At 49.9% G+C, this 22,728-nt stretch overlaps 1 protein-coding gene and 1 long non-coding RNA gene across 7 annotated transcripts in view; both read right to left on the reverse strand.

Moving 5' to 3' along the window:
- Positions 1–11,650: 11,650 nt before the first annotated feature.
- LOC127464439 (uncharacterized) lies at positions 11,651–15,406 on the reverse strand. The gene is made up of 3 exons (XR_007901364.1): positions 15,136–15,406; positions 14,272–14,664; positions 11,651–12,273 (listed from the first exon to the last, which is right to left on the reverse strand). It is a non-coding gene; the product is annotated as an uncharacterized LOC127464439 (long non-coding RNA).
- Positions 15,407–17,175: 1,769 nt separating this feature from the next.
- THUMPD2 (THUMP domain containing 2) overlaps positions 17,176–22,728 on the reverse strand; it is a 70,003-nt gene continuing 64,450 nt past the window's right edge. For 5 of the 6 annotated variants that reach the window (XM_051774765.1, XM_051774763.1, XM_051774762.1 and 2 more), the window contains 6 exons: positions 21,685–21,737; positions 21,289–21,376; positions 20,609–20,680; positions 19,884–19,998; positions 18,301–18,418; positions 17,176–18,026 (listed from right to left, as the gene is read on the reverse strand). In XM_051774765.1, the coding sequence (XP_051630725.1) occupies positions 17,708–18,026; positions 18,301–18,418; positions 19,884–19,998; positions 20,609–20,680; positions 21,289–21,376; positions 21,685–21,737 (765 nt within the window). In that variant the 3' untranslated portion in view covers positions 17,176–17,707. The remainder of the gene's footprint in view (positions 18,027–18,300; positions 18,419–19,883; positions 19,999–20,608; positions 20,681–21,288; positions 21,377–21,684; positions 21,738–22,728) is intronic. The other variant, XM_051774760.1, reaches the window with a different exon arrangement.

The following is a 22,728-nucleotide window of genomic DNA, read 5'->3' on the forward strand; positions in this document are numbered from 1 at the left end:
AGAGTTCAAGTCCCCAGGTTTGGTTCCAAATGTCACTCGGTCCCCCTGGGCCAAGAACAGTGGCACACACGGACTCAACAGCCCTGCACAAGCCCAGGAGTGGGGGGGAAATATCCTTGAGAGCACTGCTGCATTTCAAAAAGAAGTCAGTCACATCAACTCTGTAACAACAATAAAAAAGAGAAGCCAAAATAAAGAACTGTAGACAGGGTATTAAGTACCTTGAGAATACCAATAAGAAAAAACTAAGAATAAAGGCATCTATTTGAAGTACAAAGAGTTTGGGAGACACCATTTGTTTGCCACAAAGCCTTTATTTTGTTGGCTCTTCTATAGTTAGAACCCAAACCTTACCCTCCCACAAAAAGCAGAAAACCTCTTCAGAGAGTTAGGAGATGGAGTCAGTTTGGATTAATGGGAAGAACATCTCTGGAGACAAAATAAAGCAGAGAAAATAACCCCATCCTCAACAACAGAGCTGCCTCCCCACTGCCTGCCCCTGGACACTTGCTCTGGGGGTGACAGAGCCTGAAGTCTCCTGCCTAGTCCTGGGCAATACTTCCTGGGGACCACAGCACCACTGAGTTCCTAAAAATATCACAGCTTGGGCAGGTGCTTGGATTTTGTCTGGATTAACTCCCCCCTTCCTTTCCAGGTGCTGCCCTACTCATTGTAATGGTGCTTGTACTCCCTGAGCCATTCCCTCCCCCATCCAACCATCCCTTGTGCCCTCTCTGACAAGGACAGTGGGTCCAGGTGTTCTGCCACGCTCCCAGGGCACAGGGGGGGACTGTGGAGCCACCCTCGAGGGGGGAAACGTGCCCTGCCTGCCCTGCCCAGGGAAAGGGAACTGCCCCAGTGCTCCCCAGCACAAGGCACCCTTGGAAATATCCACTGCAATGGGACACTCAGGGACAGCAACAAGCACTGCACGAGGCTGCTCTGGCACAGGACCAGTTTTAGCCTCAGCTTTTCTCTGGACCACTTCACTTTGTTTGCCACCTCATCCTGCAGTCAGAACTTGCTGTCCTTGCAACCTTTCAGGGTGACCATAAATGACAGAGGCCTCTGCTCCAGCACCCACAAGGGCCTGATCCATCTGACAGGATCCATTTTTCCAGGGAATTCAAAGCTCCACCTGAGGACCAGGGTCTTTTCTCACCCATCCCTGTGCTGCAGCTTGGCCTCCATCTCACTGTGCTTTCAGTTCCCTGCATGGTTGAACACTGGCAGCCCTGGCCCTGGGCGGAGCTCGGCATCCTGATCCCATCCCTCCTGGCCCCCGGAACCGCTGACTCAGCAATGGGGGGCCCTCCATTGCCAAGGGCACGGGCCCGTCGGGGCTCACGGGGGGAGCAGGAGGGCGAAGGCTCCAGCCCTGCTGCTACAACCTTCCACCACTACAGCCAACAGAGGAGCCTCTCCAGCCCTGCCTCCCAAGGCATCCTCAACAAACCCAGCCCAGTTCCACAGGACAAACTGCTCCCTGTCTGCCCAGGCCAGTCTAATCCCAGAGGCTCCCAGGTCATGCAGGACAACGGCCCAGGAGATCAGAGACTCCAGTCCATCTCTTCCTAGCACAGGTTTGGGTTAGTTTGGCAAAGAGAGAGACTCAGGAATTCCCCAGTGTTTTCCCACTTTGACCCCTGTCACACCAATCACCTTAACACTGCCAGTCCTTCATTCTCCCTCTCTTGGGTTAAGGACTGAGCAAGTTGGACCTGTGTCTGAGCAGGACATGTGCAAACCAAATGCTGGGGACTGGAACACACACCTGGCACTCCTGCAGCTCTCACAGTCACATTCCAGAGAAAACAGCCAATTGCACCCTCACTGCTCATTTCTTAATCCCAATCCCACACTTCTTTGGCACTTGGAGCACCACTTTTAGAACCCAATTACAGCCCATTAGAGAGCTCCCTGTCTAGCAGGGACAGGGACCCCTGGGATACTCTCAGCAATGCCTGAATCCATGGCAGGGACCTTGCTTTGAGCTCCCCAGGGCCGGGCACCCCGAGGATCTCCCCGAATAATCCTTTCGGTGCGCGCTGGAGTCCTCGGGGTGCCCCAACCCGGGGGGCACCAACAGCACTGTCCCTCCAGGGGGCCAATTTGGTCCCAAAATGCAGGGGGACCTTGCCTGTGTCCCAGACTGGTCCGGGGATCTGAGGCCCTTCCCGAGAAAATCTCGGTGCCGGCGTGAAGGGCCAGAGATCCCTTGGAGCCACGGGAGAGCAGGCACAGAGTCCCTCCTGGGCGGGGGGCAATTTGCCTGCCTGAACTCAGCTCTTCAAAGGAGCCTCTAAGACTCAGCTGGTGACTTTTAGAAGCCAGGCATTCCTTGCTTACAACACCCTGCCATGATCCCAGCCCCACGGGGGTCCTGGCAATCCGCTCCCAAAGGGCACACGGAGGGGTCTCCACTGCAGCTGATGGGAGGGGTCAGCATGACAGGAGGGTTCATTTTCCTTCCCTGCATTCCTGTTGCACATTCAGGACACTCCCAACACCTGTTCCCATCTACACAAACCCTTATAAGGTCTCTGAGGGGCTCCATCGGGGGTCTCTGGTGGTCACCTGTGCCTGCAGCCCCCAAAGTTCTCAGTGACCACCTTATCAACTTCAAGACAACTCACCTGGTTGTAGAGGAGCCTGATGCTGCTTGGCTGCTGCCTCAGTTCCCCTCTTCATTCTTTCTTGACTTTGCTTGCTCAGTCCCTTTAAGTTCCTTGGCTCAGCTCCATGCACTTTCTAGGGAACATCCCACTGCAAAAACTCCCAGTTCTTGGTACATCTCCTAACTCAGATATCAGGGAGTGAGGCAGAAATCAACTCATCCAGGGCACTGCCTCCAAATATTGGGACAAAAACACCATAACATTCCACGGCCTCCCTTGGCAAATCAACCCCAAACTGCTCAGACACAAACAACACCCTGCACACTACAACAATCTGGCACTGCTGGTTCAACCCGGCCAAGTCAGTTGGGAAATGACACAAGGTCAACTTCCTTCCAAGTTTCAGTTATGACACAAAAGTCAGGGAGATCACAGACTCCCCCACAGAGTTTTACTCTGAGGAGAGAAGGAAACCAAAGCCATCCCCAGGGCTGCAATAGCTCAGGCTCCCCAAAAGGCCCAGGGGCTTCAGGTTTCTGAGGGGCTTCACCGAGGGCCTTCCCAGGTCTGCTCTGTCTGGAGCCCTCCAAGTCCTCAGTGCCTGCCTGAGGAACCTCAACACAACTCACCTGCTTACACAGCAACTTGGTGCTGCTTGCCTGCTGCCTCACTTCCCTTCTTCCTTCTTTCTTCACCTCCCTTGCTTGGTCCCTTTCAATCCCTGGGCTCAGCTCTGTGCACTTTCCAGGCTCCATCCCACTGCAAAAAGGATTAGCCCTTGTTACATCTCAACACTCAGAGAGCATTCCACCTTTTGCCTTGACACTGGGCCATCAGGCCAGGGTCTCATTATTTAAAGCATAGTTTGACTCCTCAGTGACAACAACTGACAGCGCTGCTGGGGCCGGGGAAGGGCGGGTGGGAGAATAAAAATCAGGAGAGGAGACTAAAAATCTAAAAATCAGGAGACGAGCCTAAAAGAATTACAATCAGAAGAGGAGCCTAAAAAAATTAAAAACAGGAAAAGAGCCTGAAAAAATTAAAATCAGAAGAGGAGCCTGAAAAAATTAAAATCAGGACAGGGGACTAATACAATAAAAATCAGGAGAGGAGCTTAAAAAAATTAAAAACAGGAGGGGAGCCTGAAAAAATTAAAATCAGGAGGGGAGCCTGAAAAAATTAAAATCAGGAGGGGAGCCTGTAAAAATTAAAATCAGGAGAGGAGCCTGCAAAAATTACAATCAGGACAGACCCAGAACTCACCCAAGTCTCCCCAAAAAACTACCAGAAACTGATTCAAATCTCCCCAAAAATGACCCAGAACTCACCCAAATCTCCCCAAAAAATGACCAGAAACTGATTCAAATCTCCCCAAAAAAGACACAAAAACTGATCCAATTCACTCCAAAAATTGATCCAGAACTGACCCAAAACTGGCCCAAATCACCTCAAAAACTAACTCCAAATTGGCCCAAAACCTGACCTAAAAATGCAAACCCCCCCCCCAAAACTGACCCAAAATGATACAAAATCAGCCCCAGATATGACCAGAAACTGACCCCAAAACCCCAAAACACTGACACCAAGACTCACCCAAATCTCCCCAAAAAATGACCCAAGTCAGCCCAATCACCCCCAAAAATGATCAGAAACTGACACAAATCTCCCCAACAAATGACCCAAACTTTATTTCTTTTCTTAGCAACAAATCCCTTCCTTTGCTCCCCTCTGGCCCTGCCCACACGGCCCCAGTTCAGCTCTCAGTGAGTTCTTGCTTCTGGGCAGCGACTCCTCTGCCTCTTGCTGGGGCGGCAGCAGCTCCTGTGCCGGCAGGGAGAGGGACCCCGAGCCAGGAGAGGGACCCCAGAGCCCCTACAGAGACCCCAGAGCCATTATAGGGACCCCAGAGCCCTCCAGAGCCCCTTGCTGGGTCACAGCCCCTCTTCTCCCGCCCAAACCCACCTTTCTGGCTGCAGCTGCTTTTCTTCTCTGGCTCCCCCTTCCTTCCCCAGGGAGCTTTGCCTTGTTCTTTGGCCAGGCTCCAGCTGCAGCTCAAGGGCAAAGCTGCAACTACAATTCCCCCTTCGGGTTTTTCACCTGAAAAACAAAGGCTTGGGCCAAACTCTGACCAGTCACTCGCTGAACACGAGACATCAAACAGGGCACACAGAATAAAATGCATCCAACTCTAAATCATGTTACAATGACTGTCCATCCCAATCCAGCACTGACATTAAAAACCTTCAACCAACCAAAAAGACCTCCAAACATCCCTTAGATAGAGAAAAGCACACCAGGAACAATGCAAAAAGAAAAATTCCAAACAATGCTCAATTAAATAACCATGGACTGATATAAAACATGTTTAGTTAACTTAAACCACTTCTTCCCATTATTCTCCATCAGAAATTACCCTTATTTAAGTTCTCCTTTTAACACTTCATTAAAACTGACTTATTAGGAAATGGTTTGAACCAAGAGAATTAAAATCAGGACAAGAGCCTTAAAAAAATTAAATTTAGGAGAAGAGCCTTAAAAAAATTAAAATCAGGACAAGAGCCTTCAAAAAATTAAAATCAGGACAAGAGCCTTAAAAAAATTAAAATGAGGACAAGAGCCCAAGAGAATTAAAATCAGGAGAAATTCACGTTATTCCCCCCACACACACCCCGGGACAGACGGGAGGCCGCGAGTCCCGCCCTGCCGCCGGAACCGGCCCTTAACTCGAGCAGGGCGCGCTGCACCGGCACGAGAGCCACTGCGCATGCGTCGCCGGTCCCTCTCCTGCCTGCCCTTACTTACCACGTGATCGCCGGCGTCTTGCCAACGACTGCGCATGCGCCCCCCCCCCCACCCCGCCGCCCGACCGCCCGGCTTCGCTTTCTTACTGCGGCTCCCCCTCCACTTTTCCGGCTCCCTGGGGTTCCCTCACCCACATTTCGGGGTCCCCTTCTCACATTTTAGGGGTGATGACCCCGCAATTTACGGTTCGGGGGGGGGGAGGAGAGGAAACGGGGTGCCCAAGAAGGGGTTTCTTTTTTTTTTTTCTCTCTTTTATTTCATTTTCATTTTATTTCCTTTTTAGGTTTTTTGCCTTTTTTTTAAAATTTTCTTTTTTATATTTCCTTCTTTACTTCGTTTATTTTTTATTCTCTTTATTTTTCATTTTCTCTCCCAGTGCTCCCCAGTAACACCCAGTGCTCCCCAACAACCCTCAGTAACACCCAGTGCTCCCCAGTACACCCCAGTAACACCCAGTGCTCCTCAACAACCCCCAGTAACACCCAGTGCTCCCCAAAAATTGACCCAAAACCGACCCAAATCACCCCAAAAGCTGACCCAAAACTGACCCCAAAACCTGACCCCAATCATCCCAAAAGCTGACCCAAAACTGACCCCAATCATCCCAAAAGCTGACCCAAATCACCCCAAACAATGACCCCAAACTGACCCCAAAAACTGACCCAAATCATCCCCAAAACTGACCCAAAACTCTGCATTTCTTTGGCATCATTTCCTCTCAAAAACAACATCTGCGATTTAGTTGATTGCTAAAGCCATCATTTTAAAATCATCTCAGGAATCCAAAGGGACTGGAAAACACACAATCATTCCTGCACCCACCAAAGCATTAGGAATTGGAACCCGATTCCCTCATCTCTCTCCTTGTTCTTCTTGGCTGGAAAACCTGATGATCCCCCCTGGCTGTTTTTAGGCTGCTTTTCTTCCACAGCTCCTTTCCTCCCGGCTGAAACCTCCTGGCATCTTCAGGGCTTATCTGGAGGGAAGCCCCTCTGAAGTATTTCCTCTCGTGGCAATTCTGTGGGATGAAGAAGTAAAAAAAGCACATCAAGAGCTCCTTCTACCCCCTTCCCTCGCAAACACCCTCCCAGTTTGTCCTTGGCAGCTCCATCCCCCCGGCAGCCGCACCCGACGCTTCGGCTCCGCTGGGAAAGGGACAGCAAGTGCAGAAGCAAGTTCAGGTCTGGGCAGGGGCTCCCTGGGGAACGGCACTTCAGTGCTTTAGTCCGTGGCCTTTCCTGCTGCCCTCCCTCCTGGAGGCAGAGGATGACCCGTCCCTTGTTTCTCCCACGCTGGCAGACCCAGGTCCTGCTCCTTTGGCCCCACTTTTCTTGGCAGACCCGGCATCATTTCCCAGGGTCCCCAGGAAACTTCTGCACTTGACCCACTGCTAAGTGCAGAGCACAGGGCGAGGGAAGGACAAATTTCTCGGCACCCACCCCCTGGAATTTCCCTCCTCCGCAGCACGCTCCCGTTCCCGCTGTCTCTGGAGGTGCCCGCACGAGTCCTCCTTCTCCCAGCACCTCAGACAATGTCCTTTTCACCCAGGTCCTGCTTACCGTCGTCCAACAAAACACGCTGACAACATTTTTCACGATGCCAGTGGAGAGCTATTAGAGCACACTGCACAGGGAAGCTGAGCCTGCCCCATCCCTGCAAGTGTTCCAGGCCAGGCTGGACGGGACTCGCAGCAACCGGGGACGGTGGAAGGTGTCCCTGCCCACGGAAGACAGGCTGGCCTTTGAAGGTCCCCTTCAAACCAAATCGCTCTGGCATTCCCCTCCAAAATCACTCCCAAAGAGACACAGCAACCAAAGCAGAGGGACTGCACTCCCAGCTTTTCTTACCTGCAGGCACACACAGCACAGCACATTGGACATAAAAGCCACAGGGTTAGTCCTGCCAGAGGCGTCCGGCACACCCACGGCGACCGAAGGGAAAGAGGGAGCCTGGGAACACGGAGTAAAAGACACCTTAATTAGGACTACACTGAGTCATAGCCAGGTCATTCCCACAGACAGCTTCACCGTCCAGTCACACAAAAAGCACTGACCTCCCAGGGCCTCAGTTAGGATGGCTCCTGACGCTGACACCTCCGTTTGCCCCGGGGGGTCAAGAATAACATGCCTGGGAAGAAGTCACCCCCAACAACAAAAAGGGAAAATTAGTGAAGCACGGGGTCCTCTTCTGACTAGATTGCCACCAGCATTCCAGAGCAGATGACACGACTGTTCTGTTACAGACGAGAAAAGCCTGTTCTCCCGAACAAACAGCGAGGAGATTTATGGGCACGCCCGAAAATTTCCTGTGAGGAACCTTTTGTAACTAAGGAGCAGGTGCTGTCTTGAGTTGAAGGCATCAATTTGACAGACACTTAGGACAGCAAACTCTTCAGCAGAGCAATTAACTGCAGCCTATTTGAACAGCAGGGGAGAGAAAACGACAGTCGAAGGGAAGACAAGAAAAGCAGAACTGGAATCAGCAGACTTTTCTTCCATCTCTCCCGAGGAAGTCTAGTTTGTCTGTTCTAATAATTCTATGCCCTTTTCTACATGAAACTTAGAGCAAGGCTGAAAAAACAACTAGAAAACACGGAGAGAAGCTTTTTAGAATTTCACGTGATTTTCCCAAACCGATGCCAGAAAAGCAGAACTCGGTAGAATGTACTCACCTCGAGGCCTTTGGTCTTTTCTTCCATAAGCTTTGTCACCTGATTGAAAAAGCAGAGTAGACTCGGTATTTAGGCTCCCAACAGGAAAACTTCCCCTTCATTTCCTAAAAGAAACTACATTAATCTGCACAGCTGCAGGCGCGTCTCCAGCTGTTAAAGCCTTTCAGCTTTTCGGAGGGTGAGAATGCCCTGCTAAGGAAGGCTGAAAACTGCTCGGAGCCTGCACAGGTCCAAGAGCCCCTTGATTTTGTCTGTGTTCCAGTCCCGGGCTAAAGAAAGGGCAGAACAAGCGCAGTTGTTCCTTGCCTTTTCCCTAAGAGGTTCGGCCAGGTGCTGGGCCAGCCCGGGCACTCCGGGGGAAGGCCGGCAGTGCCCAAGCAGCGCCGCTTTGCCAGGGGCGTCGCTTGCAAGAGCGCCGCCGAGCGCCGGGCCCTGCCTCACAGTCGCCGCCTGGCGGACACGGCCGGGAGCGGCACTGCAGCCGCGCGCCTCCCCCCCCCCCCTCCCCTCCTTGGCGAGACCCGCGGCGCCTTTGGACGCGCCCAGCTTACCCCGGGGTCGATCTCCGTCGAATCTGCCGCCGTGGGTCGCTTCCGGGGGGGGAAGGCGGCGGCGCAGCCCCGATAGCATCTCCAGGGCACGGCGGGAGCGAGCGGGGCAGAAGCGGGGGCAGGGGCGGGAGCGGGAGCGGAGCGGGGCGAGAGGGCGGCGCGACGTGCGCGCCATGCGATCCTCGCGCGCCGCGGCCCCGAGACGGGGGCTGCCGGCGCCGGTGCCTGCCGCCGCCCACGAACCTGCCGCCCGCGCCCGGCGCCGCCGAGCGCCCCGCCCTGTCCCCGCAGCGGGAAGCAGCGCGGCGAGACGGCACTGCGGGCGCGGGGTGGGGGTCCGGTTCGCGGCGGAAGCCTCTCGCCGCCATCTTTAGTGTGGTCGTTCCGGTCCTGGCGGCGCCATCTTTACTGTGGGCTTGGCGAACTTTCGGGCCGGGGCCGCCATCTTTAGTGTGGTCGTTCCGGTCCTGGCGGCGCCATCTTTACTATGGGCTTGGCGGACTTCCGGGCCGGGGCCTTGGAGGACTTCCGGTCGCTCACTACTTCCGGTGACCGAGTTTACCCAAATTAGCGTCCCTCCTCGCTAATTTCTGCGCTTTCACCCCAAGAAATCTTCACGTTATTCCCCCCCCGCACACCCCGGGACAGACGGGAGACCGCGAGTCCCGCCCTGCCGCCGGAACCGGCCCTTAACTCGAGCAGGGAGCGCTGCACCGGCACGAGAGCCACTGCGCATGCGTCACCGGTCCCTCTCCTGCCTGCCCTTACTTACCACGTGATCGCCGGCGTTTTGCCAACGACTGCGCATGCGCTGTTCAAAATTTTTTCAATGCAGCTCCTGCTTTCCGTCAGCAGGTGGCAGTATTTCGTCTCAAATATATGTGCAATTCCTTTTCTCTGTCACCAGGGGGCAGTGTTGCTATGCGATTTTTTACTTATGGCATTTTTTTTTTTGTTTTATAACCGTATTTGTTCGTGTAGTTCTTTTGGGAAATCGGATAATTGGCTTGTAATTGCTGGTGGTTTGAAAATTTACTTGTGTAATTAGGCTCTTCTCCTGGTTTTAATTCTCTAGGCTCTTCTCCTAAGAGAATTAAAATCAGGAGAAGAGCCTAAAAAAAAAATGAAAATCAAGGGAAGAGCCTAAAAAAAAATGAAAATCAGGAGAAGAGTCTAAAAATATAAAAATCAGGAGGAGAGCCCAAGAGAATTAAAATCAGGAGAAGAACCTAAGAGAATTAAAATCAAGAGAAGAGCCTAAAAAAATTACAATCAAGAGAAGAGCCTAAAAAAATTAAAAACAGGAGAGGAGCCTGAAAAAATTAAAATCAGGACACGGGACTAATACAATAAAAATCATGAGAGGAGCCTAAAAAAATTAAAATCAGGAGAGGAGCCTGAAAAAATTAAAATCAGGAGAGGGGACTAAAAAAATTAAAATCAGGATAGGGGACTAAAAAAATTAAAATCAGGAGAGGAGCCTAAAAAATTAAAATGAGGAGAAGAGCCTAAAAAAATTAAAATCAGGAGAGGAGCCTGAAGGAATTACAATCAGGAGAGACCCAGAACTCACCCAAGTCTCCCCAGAAAACTACCAGAAACTGATTCAAATCTCCCCAAAAATGACCCAGAACTCACCCAAATCTCCCCAAAAAGTGACACAAAAACTGATCCAATTCACTCCAAAAATTGATCCAGAACTGACACAAAACTGGCCCAAATCACCTCAAAAACTAACTCCAAATTGGCCCAAAACCTGACCTAAAAATGCAAAAAACCCCCCCCAAACTGACCCAAAATGATACAAAGTCAGCCCCAGATATGACCAGAAACTGACCCCAAAATCCCAAAACACTGATACCAAGACTCACCCAAATCTCCCCAAAAAAATGACCCAAAAGTCAGCCCAATCACCCCAAAAAATGACCAGAAACTGACCCAAAATTACCACAAAAATAAACCCAAAACTCACCCAAATCACCCCAAAAAATGACCAGAAAGTCAAACAAATCTCCCCAAAAAATGACCCAGAACTCACCCAAATCTCCCGAAAGAATGAACAGAAACTTACCAAAAATTACCCCCAAAAATGACCCAAAACTGACCCAAATCTCCCCTAAAAAATGATCTGTCACCCAAATCTCCCCCAAAAATGACCAGAAACTCACAAAAAATAACCCCCAAAAATGATCAGAAACTGACACAAATCTCCCCAACAAATGACCCAAACTTTATTTCTTTTCTTAGCAACAAATCCCTTCATTTGCTCCCCTCTGGCCCTGCCCACACGGCCCCAGTTCAGCTCTCAGTGAGTTCTTGCTTCTGGGCAGCGACTCCTCTGCCTCTTGCTGGGGCGGCAGCAGCTCCTGTGCCGGCAGGGAGAGGGACCCCAGACCCCCTATAGAGACCCCAGAGCCATTATAGGGACCCCAGAGCCCTCCAGAGCCCCTTGCTGGGTCACAGCCCCTCTTCTCCCGCCCAAACCCACCTTTCTGGCTGCAGCTGCTTTTCTTCTCTGGCTCCCCCTTCCTTCCCCAGGGAGCTTTGCCTTGTTCTTTGGCCAGGCTCCAGCTGCAGCTCAAGGGCAAAGCTGCAACTACAATTCCCCCTTCGGGTTTTTCACCTGAAAAACAAAGGCTTGGGCCAAACTCTGACCAGTCACTCGCTGAACACGAGACATCAAACAGGGCACACAGAATAAAATGCATCCAACTCTAAATCATGTTACAATGACTGTCCACCCCAATCCAGCACTGACATTAAAAACCTTCAAGCAATCAAAAAGACCTCCAAACATCCCTTAGACAGAGAAAAGCACACCAGGAACAATGCAAAAAGAAAAATTCCAGACAATGCTCAATTAAATAACCATGGACTGATATAAAACATGTTTAGTTAACTTAAACCATTTCTTCCCATTATTCTCTATCAGCAATTAACCTTATTTAAGTTCTCCTTTTAACACTTCATAAAACTGACTTATTAGGAAATGGTTTGAACCAAACTTCATAACTTGATGACTCCAGGGTTTGTGCTCCTTGACTTTGGCCTGAAGGGGTTTGGAACACAGGCTTTGTGCTGGAGAGCTTTTCCCCAATCTAAAAACCCTTCTGCAAATGGGACTCCCTTCCCTCAGGGTTCGGTGGCCTCTGGTTTTCCTGAAGGCTGGGGGGGATCTGGGAGCCAAATCCCAAGGGATCCAGCCCAGCTCTGCACACACACACACACACATTTCCAGCTGGTCACAGTCTCACGGGGGCCACCACCACTCAGCACAGTTGCACACAAACACCCCTCTGAGTTCCTGGCACTGGGTTTGATGGACTAAGAAATGATCAGTCTGGTGGTTTGCCCTCAGAGGAGTAAGATCCAATGATGCATTTCTATTTTCATGACAATATAACCTGGAAAACACAAACATATTTCTGCTTCATGTGCAATTTAAAATTCAAAGACACAGAAACATTCCTAGAGTTCAAGTCCCCAGGTTTGGTTCCAAATGTCACTCGGTCCCCCTGGGCCAAGAACAGTGGCACACACGGACTCAACAGCCCTGCACAAGCCCAGGAGTGGGGGGGAAATATCCTTGAGAGCACTGCTGCATTTCAAAAAGAAGTCAGTCACATCAACTCTGTAACAAATAAAAAAGAGAAGCCAAAATAAAGAACTGTAGACAGGGTATTAAGTACCTTGAGAATACCAATAAGAAAAAACTAAGAATAAAGGCATCTATTTGAAGTACAAAGAGTTTGGGAGACACCATTTGTTTGCCACAAAGCCTTTATTTTGTTGGCTCTTCTATAGTTAGAACCCAAACCTTACCCTCCCACAAAAAGCAGAAAACCTCTTCAGAGAGTTAGGAGATGGAGTCAGTTTGGATTAACGGGAAGAACATCTCTGGAGACAAAATAAAGCAGAGAAAATAACCCCATCCTCAACAACAGAGCTGCCTCCCCACTGCCTGCCCCTGGACACTTGCTCTGGGGGTGACAGAGCCTGAAGTCTCCTGCCTAGTCCTGGGCAATACTTCCTGGGGACCACAGCACCACTGAGTTCCTAAAAATATCACAGCTTGGGCAGGTGCTTGGATTTTGTCTGGATTAACTCCCCCCTTCCTTTCCAGGTGCTGCCCTACTCATTGTAATGGTGCTTGTACTCCCTGAGCCATTCCCTCCCCCATCCAACCATCCCTTGTGCCCTCTCTGACAAGGACAGTGGGTCCAGGTGTTCTGCCACGCTCCCAGGGCACAGGGGGGGACTGTGGAGCCACCCTCGAGGGGGGAAACGTGCCCTGCCTGCCCTGCCCAGGGAAAGGGAACTGCCCCAGTGTTCCCCAGCACAAGGCACCCTTGGAAATATCCACTGCAATGGGACACTCAGGGACAGCAACAAGCACTGCACGAGGCTGCTCTGGCACAGGACCAATTTTAGCCTCAGCTTTTCTCTGGACCACTTCACTTTGTTTCCCACCTCATCCTGCAGTCAGAACTTGCTGTCCTTGCAACCTTTCAGGGTGACCATAAATGACAGAGGCCTCTGCTCCAGCACCCACAAGGGCCTGATTCATTTGACAGGATCCATTTTTCCAGGGAATTCAAAGCTCCACCTGAGGACCAGGGTCTTTTCTCACCCATCCCTGTGCTGCAGCTTGGCCTCCATCTCACTCTGCTTTCAGTTCCCTCCATGGTTGAACACTGGCAGCCCTGATCCTGGGCGGAGCTCGGCATCCTGATCCCATCCCTCCTGGCCCCCGGAACCGCTGACTCAGCAATGGGGGGCCCTCCATTGCCAAGGGCACGGGCCCGTCGGGGCTCACGGGGGGAGCAGGAGGGCGAAGGCTCCAGCCCTGCTGCTACAACCTTCCACCACTACAGCCAACAGAGGAGCCTCCCCAGCCCTGCCTCCCAAGGCATCCTCAACAAACCCAGCCCAGCTCCACAGGACAAACTGCTCCCTGTCTGCCCAGGCCAGTCTAATCCCAGAGGCTCCAAGGTCATGCAGGACAACTGCCCAGGGGATCAGAGACCCCAGTCCATCACTTCCTAGCACAGGTTTGGGTGAGTTTGGCAAATAGACCAACTGAGGAATCCCCCAATGTTTTCCCAGTTTGGCCCCTGTCACACTGTAGTGGTTTGGATTTTGTTTTCCCCAGAGGCTAAGAAAAGTGGTAGATCCCAAGGGGTGGAAACCCCTGGAAGTTTTGGAGTTCTAGCCAATGGGTGCTCCTGCAAAAAATGTCAACATCCCACAATCTCACCGGAAGAGATGAGTTGTAGTTTGGTTGTTGGAGAAGAGGTGGCCATGTTGTAGAGCCACGAGGAAGGGGCTCTGAGCCCCTTGGGCCCTCTGGGGCCTCCCAGCCCCTGGCTGGGGGGGGCTGCGGGGACCTGGAACAGCATAAAGCTGGGCTAGGTGCCTGTAGTTATGCCGGGAGATGTTTTCTCCATGGGCGCAGAGCAGCAGCCGGCACTGACCAGAGAAACGGTGGCAGACAGCCAGGATAGATAACACCTGAACTGGAGGAGTAGCAGAAGCAACATGCAGCACCAGAGAAAGGACTCCTGGAAGGAGAGCCAAGGAAAAGAGAGCCAGCAGCCTGAGAGACAGAGTTCTGGGGGTAAGACTATACCTCAGGTAGGATGGTTCCTGACGCTGACCAGGTGAATACCTCCCTGGAAGCCCGCTCTGCTCCTGCCAGGCACTGGGGCTCACCCAGAGGGGCTTTGCCAGCAACCAGTGGAAATTAAAATTACAGCCTGGGCAAAGGCGCTTCCCGCAGGACCGCTCCTGGCCAAGGCCACCGGTCCGTGCAAGTCAGACCACTGACCACCCAGGGCTGGGGACTTTCGGGGGCACGCTTCCAGCTTTTATTCTCCAGAGACTCCAGTTCTTCCTGGCACCCCTTGCTTCAGTCTTCCCCTGCTGGAAGAGGTCACTTTAGTCTTTCGAGGGGCCACATTGCCAAAGCCCGGCCAGTCCATTCCCACGAGGAAAGAAAGGTAGCTTTGTCTCGTACAGGATGCTGAGGGGGGAGACACAAAATAAAAGTTTAATTTAAAACAACTGCCAAGAAGAGAAAGCAATTCAAACATAAGGCAGATGAGACTCGTGCAAAACCCAATGCATTTGACTTCAAAGGAGAATTATTTCCCTCTGCACTTCAGAGAACGCAATTTTCACCTGGGTCCTGCTTACCATCGTCGCACAAAACGTGCTGACAACATTTTTCGTGATGCCAGTGGAGAGCTATTAGAGCACACCGCACAGGGAAGCCGAGGCTGCCCCTGGATCCCTGCAAGTGTTCCAGGCCAGGCTGGATGGGACTTGCAGCATCCAACCGGGGAGGAGAGTGGAAGGTGCCCTTGCCCACGGAAGACAGGCTGGCCTTTAAAGGTTCCCTTCAAACCAAATCGCTCTCTCATTCCCCTCCGAAAGAACTACCAAAGAGGCCCAGCAATCAAAGCAGAGGGACTGCACTCCCAGCTTTTCTTACCTGCAGGCACACACAGCACAGCACGCTGGACGTAAAAGCCACAGGGTTAGTCCTGCCAGAGGCGTCCGGCACACCCACGGCGACCGAAGGGAAAGAGGCAGCCTGGGAACACGGAGTAAAAGACACTGTCGTTAGGAGTACACCGAGCAATAGCCGGGTCATCCCCACAGGCAGCTTCGCTGTGCAGTCCCACAAAAAGCTCCGGCTCCGGATTTAAGCTCGGAGAAGCCCGGCAGTGCCAAAACACTCCCGCTCTCCGCTTCCCGGCCCGCCCCGACCGCCGGGCGCTGCCTCGCGGTCGCCGCCTGGCGGACGCGGCCGGGAACGGCACTGCAGCCGCGCCCCCCCCTTGCGAGACCCGCGGCGCTTTTCGCGAGGACGGGCCTTTCTTCCCTAAAACCTGCCTTCCCTAGGAAAAGCTGAGCAAGTCACAGAGTTGCTGTTTTTATCCCGGCTTCCCAAAGGACTTCCCTCCCGGCGGCGGCGGCAGCGGCGGCAGCAGCAGCAACGCTCCCCGGGAAGCCCTGACCGAGGCTGGGAACTGACACACAACAAGCCAAGAGCATTAACTCGGCCCCAAAACACTCCACAACAGACCAATTTACAGTCACCTTTGCCTCCTCCCCCCCGCGCAGGCCCAGGCTTTGGGATTCCAAGGCAAACCCCGAGAGGCCCAGAGAGCAGCAGCCCCTCAGCCCCAGCACGGCCTCCCCCGGGGTCCCCCGGCCGGGAACCGGCCCAGCCAGCCCCTGCTGTGCAGCACAGCAGGCGGGGGGATGACTTTGGGACCCCTCCCTGGCCGCTGCAGAGCAATGCAGGCATCGGGGCCAAGTCCTGTCCGGCCCCCGGGCACCGCAGGCAGTTCAGCCCCAGCAGCAGCTGCAGCTGGAGTGGCCCTACAGCCCCCCACCCGGGCACGGCCCAGTTTGGGGCCACTGCCACCCACCCTCTTCCTGCCAGGGGAGCTCCCGGCACAGCCTGGCAGCCTTGGGGCACCGCTCGGGAGCTCCCTTTAGAAAATAAAAGACACAACAATCCAACGTATTTTTGGGGTATTTTTAACTTTATTTTATTTTTTATTTTAGAAAGCCCGGCAGAACTCACCGAGGCGGTGCAAAGGCTGCCACGATTATTTTCATTAGAATGCCTTTTTTGTTGTATTTTTAAATTTTATTTTTCTTTTTATTTTAATTTTAAATTTTGTTATTTTTCTCATTAAAGGCTGTGTAAGGCGGCCACGCCCCCCTGGCCGGGAGCCTTTCTTGTGACATTATCATTTGCTCCAAGGCCTCTTTGAAAGCTGATCTTGGGTGGGAGTGCAAATAATTACAGAAGTATTGTTTAAAGCCAAAAATCTGTGCATCAGCACATTTCCAGAGACCAGTGTTGACAGGAGGCTCCTACCAATCCAATCCATACCCTCATTGCTCTTGGAGTTTTCATACTTCAGTCCACACCACAGGCTCTTAAGACTTCAAATTCTAAGATCCCCAGAGTAGAGACTGCCACGGAAAGCACATGGATAAGTAATGCTTCCCAGGCTACACAGAACAAATTTCTGAAAAAGAACAATGCAAACCCAGCCCAAACAAACGCAAACGCACTGCTAATGGTTATGGCCACACTAAGCACAAAGAGGCACACAATGCATTAGTCTATCCTAGTTTGACAAGCTTGTCCAAAGCAGCATCTTAAAGCAATCTGCAAGCATTCTCTATAAAAATCCTTCACTATCAGCTCAGCAGCCATGGGAAAGCATGCAGTTAAGTTTATTTCCTCCCCGCCTCCCAAAATAGCTTTTGCATTAACCAAAAAAACCTCTTTTCCTGAGATCTTTTTCCATGTGCTTCTCTCAGGCAGAATACATTCCTAATTTCTAATTTTTCATCTATTTGGCAAGTTTTCCCATCATCCACACTGTGTCCTTGGAGTAACATTACCAAGTGAGGAAAATAATTACTTTTGATAGAAATAAGACTCTTCATCCTAAAACACTAAATTAAAGTGTACCCACTAGACACATGAAAATGCCGCAAAGAATTAATACATAAAACAGTTTATTTTCCACTCCAAGAGATCTCACAAACTTACCAGAAACAAGCTTTAAAATAAAAGACTGCCAGGTAAAGCATACGTCTACCCCTCAAAAAGAGATGGAGGCTTCTTCAGACAAGATGTGCTTCTTGATAAACACTGCTGAAGGTGAAAATCCATTTACATTTAATGCTACCACATTTGGGTTTGCAGTTCAGTAAATACTTTCTCTCCCATAGAAATTCCTCCCATTAATGAGCAGCTTTGCCTTAACAAGGATTTGAGGACTTTGGGTTATTACAATATACCATATACTGTTTCACTGTGCACAATACAGGGAAACCAGCTGAAACTCTAGTAGGCACCTTCCATCTCTCCTAAAAACCAGAGAGAAGCAGTGCCTTAGGACATCCAAAGAATGTGAGGCGAGTTAAGAGATGGCATGGGGTTCGTTTGCATCAGAAGGGTTCCACTGGTCATGCCAAGCTGCTTCTGAAGTGTCTCAGGATTCAAGTTCCTTCAGCACAGTGCCAGAAAGCTACCGATTCCTGGCAGCAGAGATCTTCCTGTATTTGTATATGAAAGCCTCTGTCTTCCCAAGACTAACCCCATAGACACCATCCGGCACCAGAGACCCAAAATGTGTCTGTCTGCTGCTGAGAAAGGATTCTCCAACACCATCTGCCACAGAGGAAGGATTCTCATCAACACTTGGGGCTTTTGCAGTGGTTGTTTCACTGGTGCCATCAGCAATGGCCTCAGGAGAATCACTTCCAGCACACGTGGCCAAGCCATCCACGCGCTTTCGGAGATCTTGGCTCAGCAGCAATACAATAGTCCCTCCAACACGGAGCACTCTGGCAATTGCAGGAAAAATAAAGGTTAGTGTTCATCCCCCCTGGCATTCCTTTGCCTGAGCAGAACTCCACACTGCTGACACTTCAGATGCCACTTGCATTCAATAAAACACCCGAGTGTCATGACTCAACCCGGGAAGCTACACCTCCAAATGGAATTTAAATTCCCTATCTTCACGCCTCTTCCTAAATGGGAGAAAACAGGGTGAAATGGGAGAAATGCCACCATTGTGGCATTTACACCAAACCCTAAGCATGTCAAAGCCACACGTACCTTTCCATTTCCTGGAGAATATCCGGTAGGAGCTGGGCATCATTCGTGATCTTGAACTTCTTCCCAAATGGAATATCCGAAATCACAGTGTCAAAGCTTTCTGAAGGCAACGGCAGGGCTGCAGAATAAAGGCAGGTCTTTACCTCTGACTGTCTGAAAAATGCAAAGCAGCTATGACCCCATTCCCCTTTTAGAACACTGCCAGCTCTTTTGTGGGTTATGCACCCAGATTCACACTCCTTCTGCACTTGCCCTCACAAACAGCACTATCAGCCTGCAGACTGGGAAGAGACAAATGCATGACAGCATGGTTTAGTTTGCACATTCTCTGTTACTGGTGATATGTTTGTCCCAACATAAGTCTTTGAATAGGGCACTGCATGGTCCCAAACTGCTTGTCAACACACAGTACATTTTAAATGTAAAATGCAAAAGAAGCTTGGGAGCACTTCACTTAGCGCAGATGTTCAAATGCACACGTATGAATGGCAAGGAACCACATTAAATTCCTCTTCAACCTCCTTTTCTCCCCCCAAGAATCTAGTTACACCCAGAATCACTTGGCATTCTGTCAGAGCTGGTGTTTTTGGAGTCTTTCCAGAGTTTCTGCACCCCAGGAACAGTCAGTTCTCCTGACCACAATGAAGCATCACAACCTGTGGTGATAAAGATCAGCCACATACAAGGCTGTGCTGGCCAGAGCATAGCCAGCACGTTAAAGTAGAAAACTATGGGTCCTCCTTCCATCAGGGTACTCAAAACTGATGGGACAAGGTCATGAGCAATGTGACACAGCTTTGGAGTTAGCCCAACTCTCAGCAGACAACAGGACCAAAGACCTCCAACAGTCCCTTCTCACCTAAACCCTGCTGTGATTCTATGTCAACTTTTCCAGAACTAGCTGGAGATGTTTCCTGGACCATCCTTGTATCAACACTTGAAGCACAACAATTTTTATAACAATTTTGTCTGCAAAAACATAAGGATGAATCACCCACAGCCCTCCTCAAGATGTGCAGAAATAACAGCTTCTGAACAGTGATGAAGACACCAATTACTTGTTCAGTGTTAGAAAACCTGACACCTAAGTACCTTCCATTATCCTAGAAGCCAAACTCAAACACAGTTTTTAAGAAATAAACCTATATTCTTATAAAAAATAAATAATATTTCTTATCTTCTGGTAAGAAATATCGCAAGGAAAAAAAATATGCATACTTGATCACCCATGCACAGGGATTGCCTGGCATGAATTTCATACAGTGATAATTTAGCCTTAGGCTTTGATGTCCATAATATGGTCAAAGAATTATTACCTTCTCTACAGATCAGGCTGTGGATTAAGAGCAGTTTCGCTCCTACAGGAGAAAGGCACCATCATGCTGACTTCGTTCTTACCACAGTTCCCGGGAGCAGGCAGCAAGGTAGGGAGAACAAATAATTATCCTTTCACTAGCACCACAGAGTCACTGCTCAGCTATTTGTTGGGAGTTGGTTCTACAACATATCACCACAAGAGGACCTAATTACCTGTATAATCCCAGAACCACAAAAAATTTCTCTTGGAAAGCCTACAGACATACCTTTTACCGAAGCTTTAAGCAACTCAATCTTATCCATTAAGCCTGCAGTTCTAATATTCACATCTGCACCCTCTAACTGTGAATCACTTATATCAGCACCCCAGTAACAGGCTTCCTGTTTAGAGAGAGAGAGAGAGAGAGAGAGAGAGAGAGAGAGAGAGAAAAGTAATTTTGTTAACACTCAGGTTATTTATTTTATAAGCCCTTCTCAGCATTGCCTTGTTGCATAGCTCTTGCAAGACAACCCCCTTGTGTACCATTACACAGAGCGACTCCCAGTCCAGGAGGAATGGGATAAGTATGTGCTGTCTTCACTCCTTTGATGTTCTGGTCTGCTCAAGATACTTGTAACTTACAGAAATATCAAGGGTATGTCCTAACAGCAAGAGCCTAGCTGGCTACAGCTGTCTCTAATGCTGCCAACTAACTGTACGGCCACACTGACTCCTGCAGTCACGCCAGAAGCCCAGGCAGCGTCAGAAGTCCATGGTTGCCTCACAAGAACCCTGCAGTGCAAACCCAGTGCTCACCAGTCTGTAGGACGTGGTTTCACATTCCTGTACAGGAATGTTTGTACTAACACCCTTTTAGCAGCTGCCTAGAAAGATCAGTTTGGTTTCACCTTTCCAGTGATGGACTTTGGCACAAGTGATACAGAGAAAACTCTGTGCCATAACTACCAGCTGTCCTGCAAAGGCCCAGTCAGCTGCAGCTGGGATACTTACAGGCCACTCTTTGGCAGCCTCCAGCAGTATCGTTCCTAGCCCGCACATGGGATCCAGCACAAAGGCACCAGCCTATAAAAACAAAGGGGTTATTGCATCCCAAGCAAGACAGACTCCTCCCTCAGGACAAAGATATCTCAAGGATGTACATATTCCCACTGAATCTAGCACAGGTAACAATTATCGCTGGTTTACCAGGCCAAACTCGTTTGTGAGAGAATATAATAAAAAGCATCAATAACTTCACTACAGACAGTGCTTCAAGGCATCCAGCCCTGAGGTGCTATTCAGGGGCAAACATTACAAGTTGTCTGCAGACAGACATTGGTACCAAATTAATCTGTGGAAATAAATCACATCTGCTCCTGTTCTCCCTTGGGAAACAACTATAAACAAGGTTTGAAGTCTGTACAGCGAAAAAAATCTTGCCACTTAGACATGTATTTGCATAAGGAACAACAGCTCTGCTGAGAAGGACCTGGAATTACAGCAGACACCTTGCTGAACAGCAGGTGATGGCACAGTGACCACAGATAAGGCAAACCCTGTCCTCATGCATTAGAGGGTGGGGCATTAAAATCCTCACACTCCTACAAAGCCTCCAGCTCCAGCCCTGATGAGCAGCACCCCCCTTTTCCTTCATTCAGGATTCCATATCTTTGCCAGGAACATTCACTGACACGGATTTCGGCCAGAGATGCCATGGCCCATGCAACTGTTGACCGCAGTCCTGCTGTTTTGATATACTCTCTGTTTGCCAATGGAAGCCTGCAAACAGAAAAAAAAAAAAATCCGTGTAAGGTAACGGTAGAACCACCCAGAAAAGCCCACGTAATAGCAAAGAACAAATGAACTGGAAAGATCTGCAGAGAGGCTGAAACCAGAGTCCGCTTTAAACCATAACTCGCTGCAGAGTCTGGCCTGTGTCCTCACATAGATTCCAGGCAGATCAAAAGACTAATGTGACAATCCAGTGAATATCAAACTAGAAGATGGACACAGTGGACAGCAAGACTATTTACAAATCCTGCCTGTTCTGATACCATCAAGACAAATCTGGTGAGGAGAATGCCTACCTGGAAAGAGGAATCCCCACCACAGAGTGAATGTCATTAAGATGTACAAAGATCTAAAAGAGAAAAAAAAAAAAACACCAAAACATTTTAAACTCTCAACCTGACATGACAATAGCTTTAACTCATTTAAACCAGACACAAATGTTTCTACAAACTTCCAATCCTAGTTTTTAAGAACAAAAATGCATACGTTAGGCAATTATGATTAATTGGAAGAAATCCCACTAGATAATCTGAATGCCACTTTAAAGAGGATTTAATGCTTAAGCAAGTTGGAAGGGGATTTTGTCAGCCAGAAATCCATCAACAAGCACTTGAATTTATAATGGAACCCATTTTTTTGTAACACAGTGTGGAAATTTGTAATAATGAATCCATTTATTCTAAGTGGTAGAATATTATTCACTATATACTTAACAATTCACATACCCCCCTCACTTAAATAAAAATATATTAAAAACAAACAAACAAACAAACCCCAACACTCACAGATGAGCCAGTAAGCAACATTACAGACGGAAGGTAAACCTGAGTAATCCTTCCAGAAACACAGACAGCTCAAAGAAATTCTTCTGCTGCCACACAGGGAGCATCCCAAAAGAAGACTGAGCTCCCCAAGCAGGACTTGCATGACTACAATCCCTGCCCCCAGGAAGTCCAGAGGAAAATATGATGCTGTTGAAAAATTCTAGTCCTCAGCACTTGAATGAACAAAATCTGGGCAAGATTCAGAGCAAAATCTGGGCAAGAACAGGAGCCCTATCTAAGCCTCAACAAAGCTGTACATAATGCTCAGTCCAGGAAAACCAGCCCCAGTTTTTACAGGTCTCAGATCTCCCAGCATTAGTGCTGAGAGCGGTTTCCACAGGCCAGACACAAGGATGGAGAAACAGCTTGTCAAGAGCAACGAGCCCTTTCCAAGGTCTTCAGGAGCCTGCACCATCGAGGCTGTACTAAGCAAGCTGCTTGTCAAGGACAGGGCCCAGGGGGAGGTTCTTCCACAAATGGCATTCTCAGGTCCAGCTCCCCAAGAACGTGCCCTTG

The sequence above is a fragment of the Manacus candei genome, unplaced genomic scaffold, assembly GCF_025592945.1.
Source record: "Manacus candei isolate 608988 ecotype Guabito, Panama unplaced genomic scaffold, ASM2559294v1 h1tg000223l, whole genome shotgun sequence".
Classification (NCBI taxonomy): domain Eukaryota; kingdom Metazoa; phylum Chordata; class Aves; order Passeriformes; family Pipridae; genus Manacus; species Manacus candei.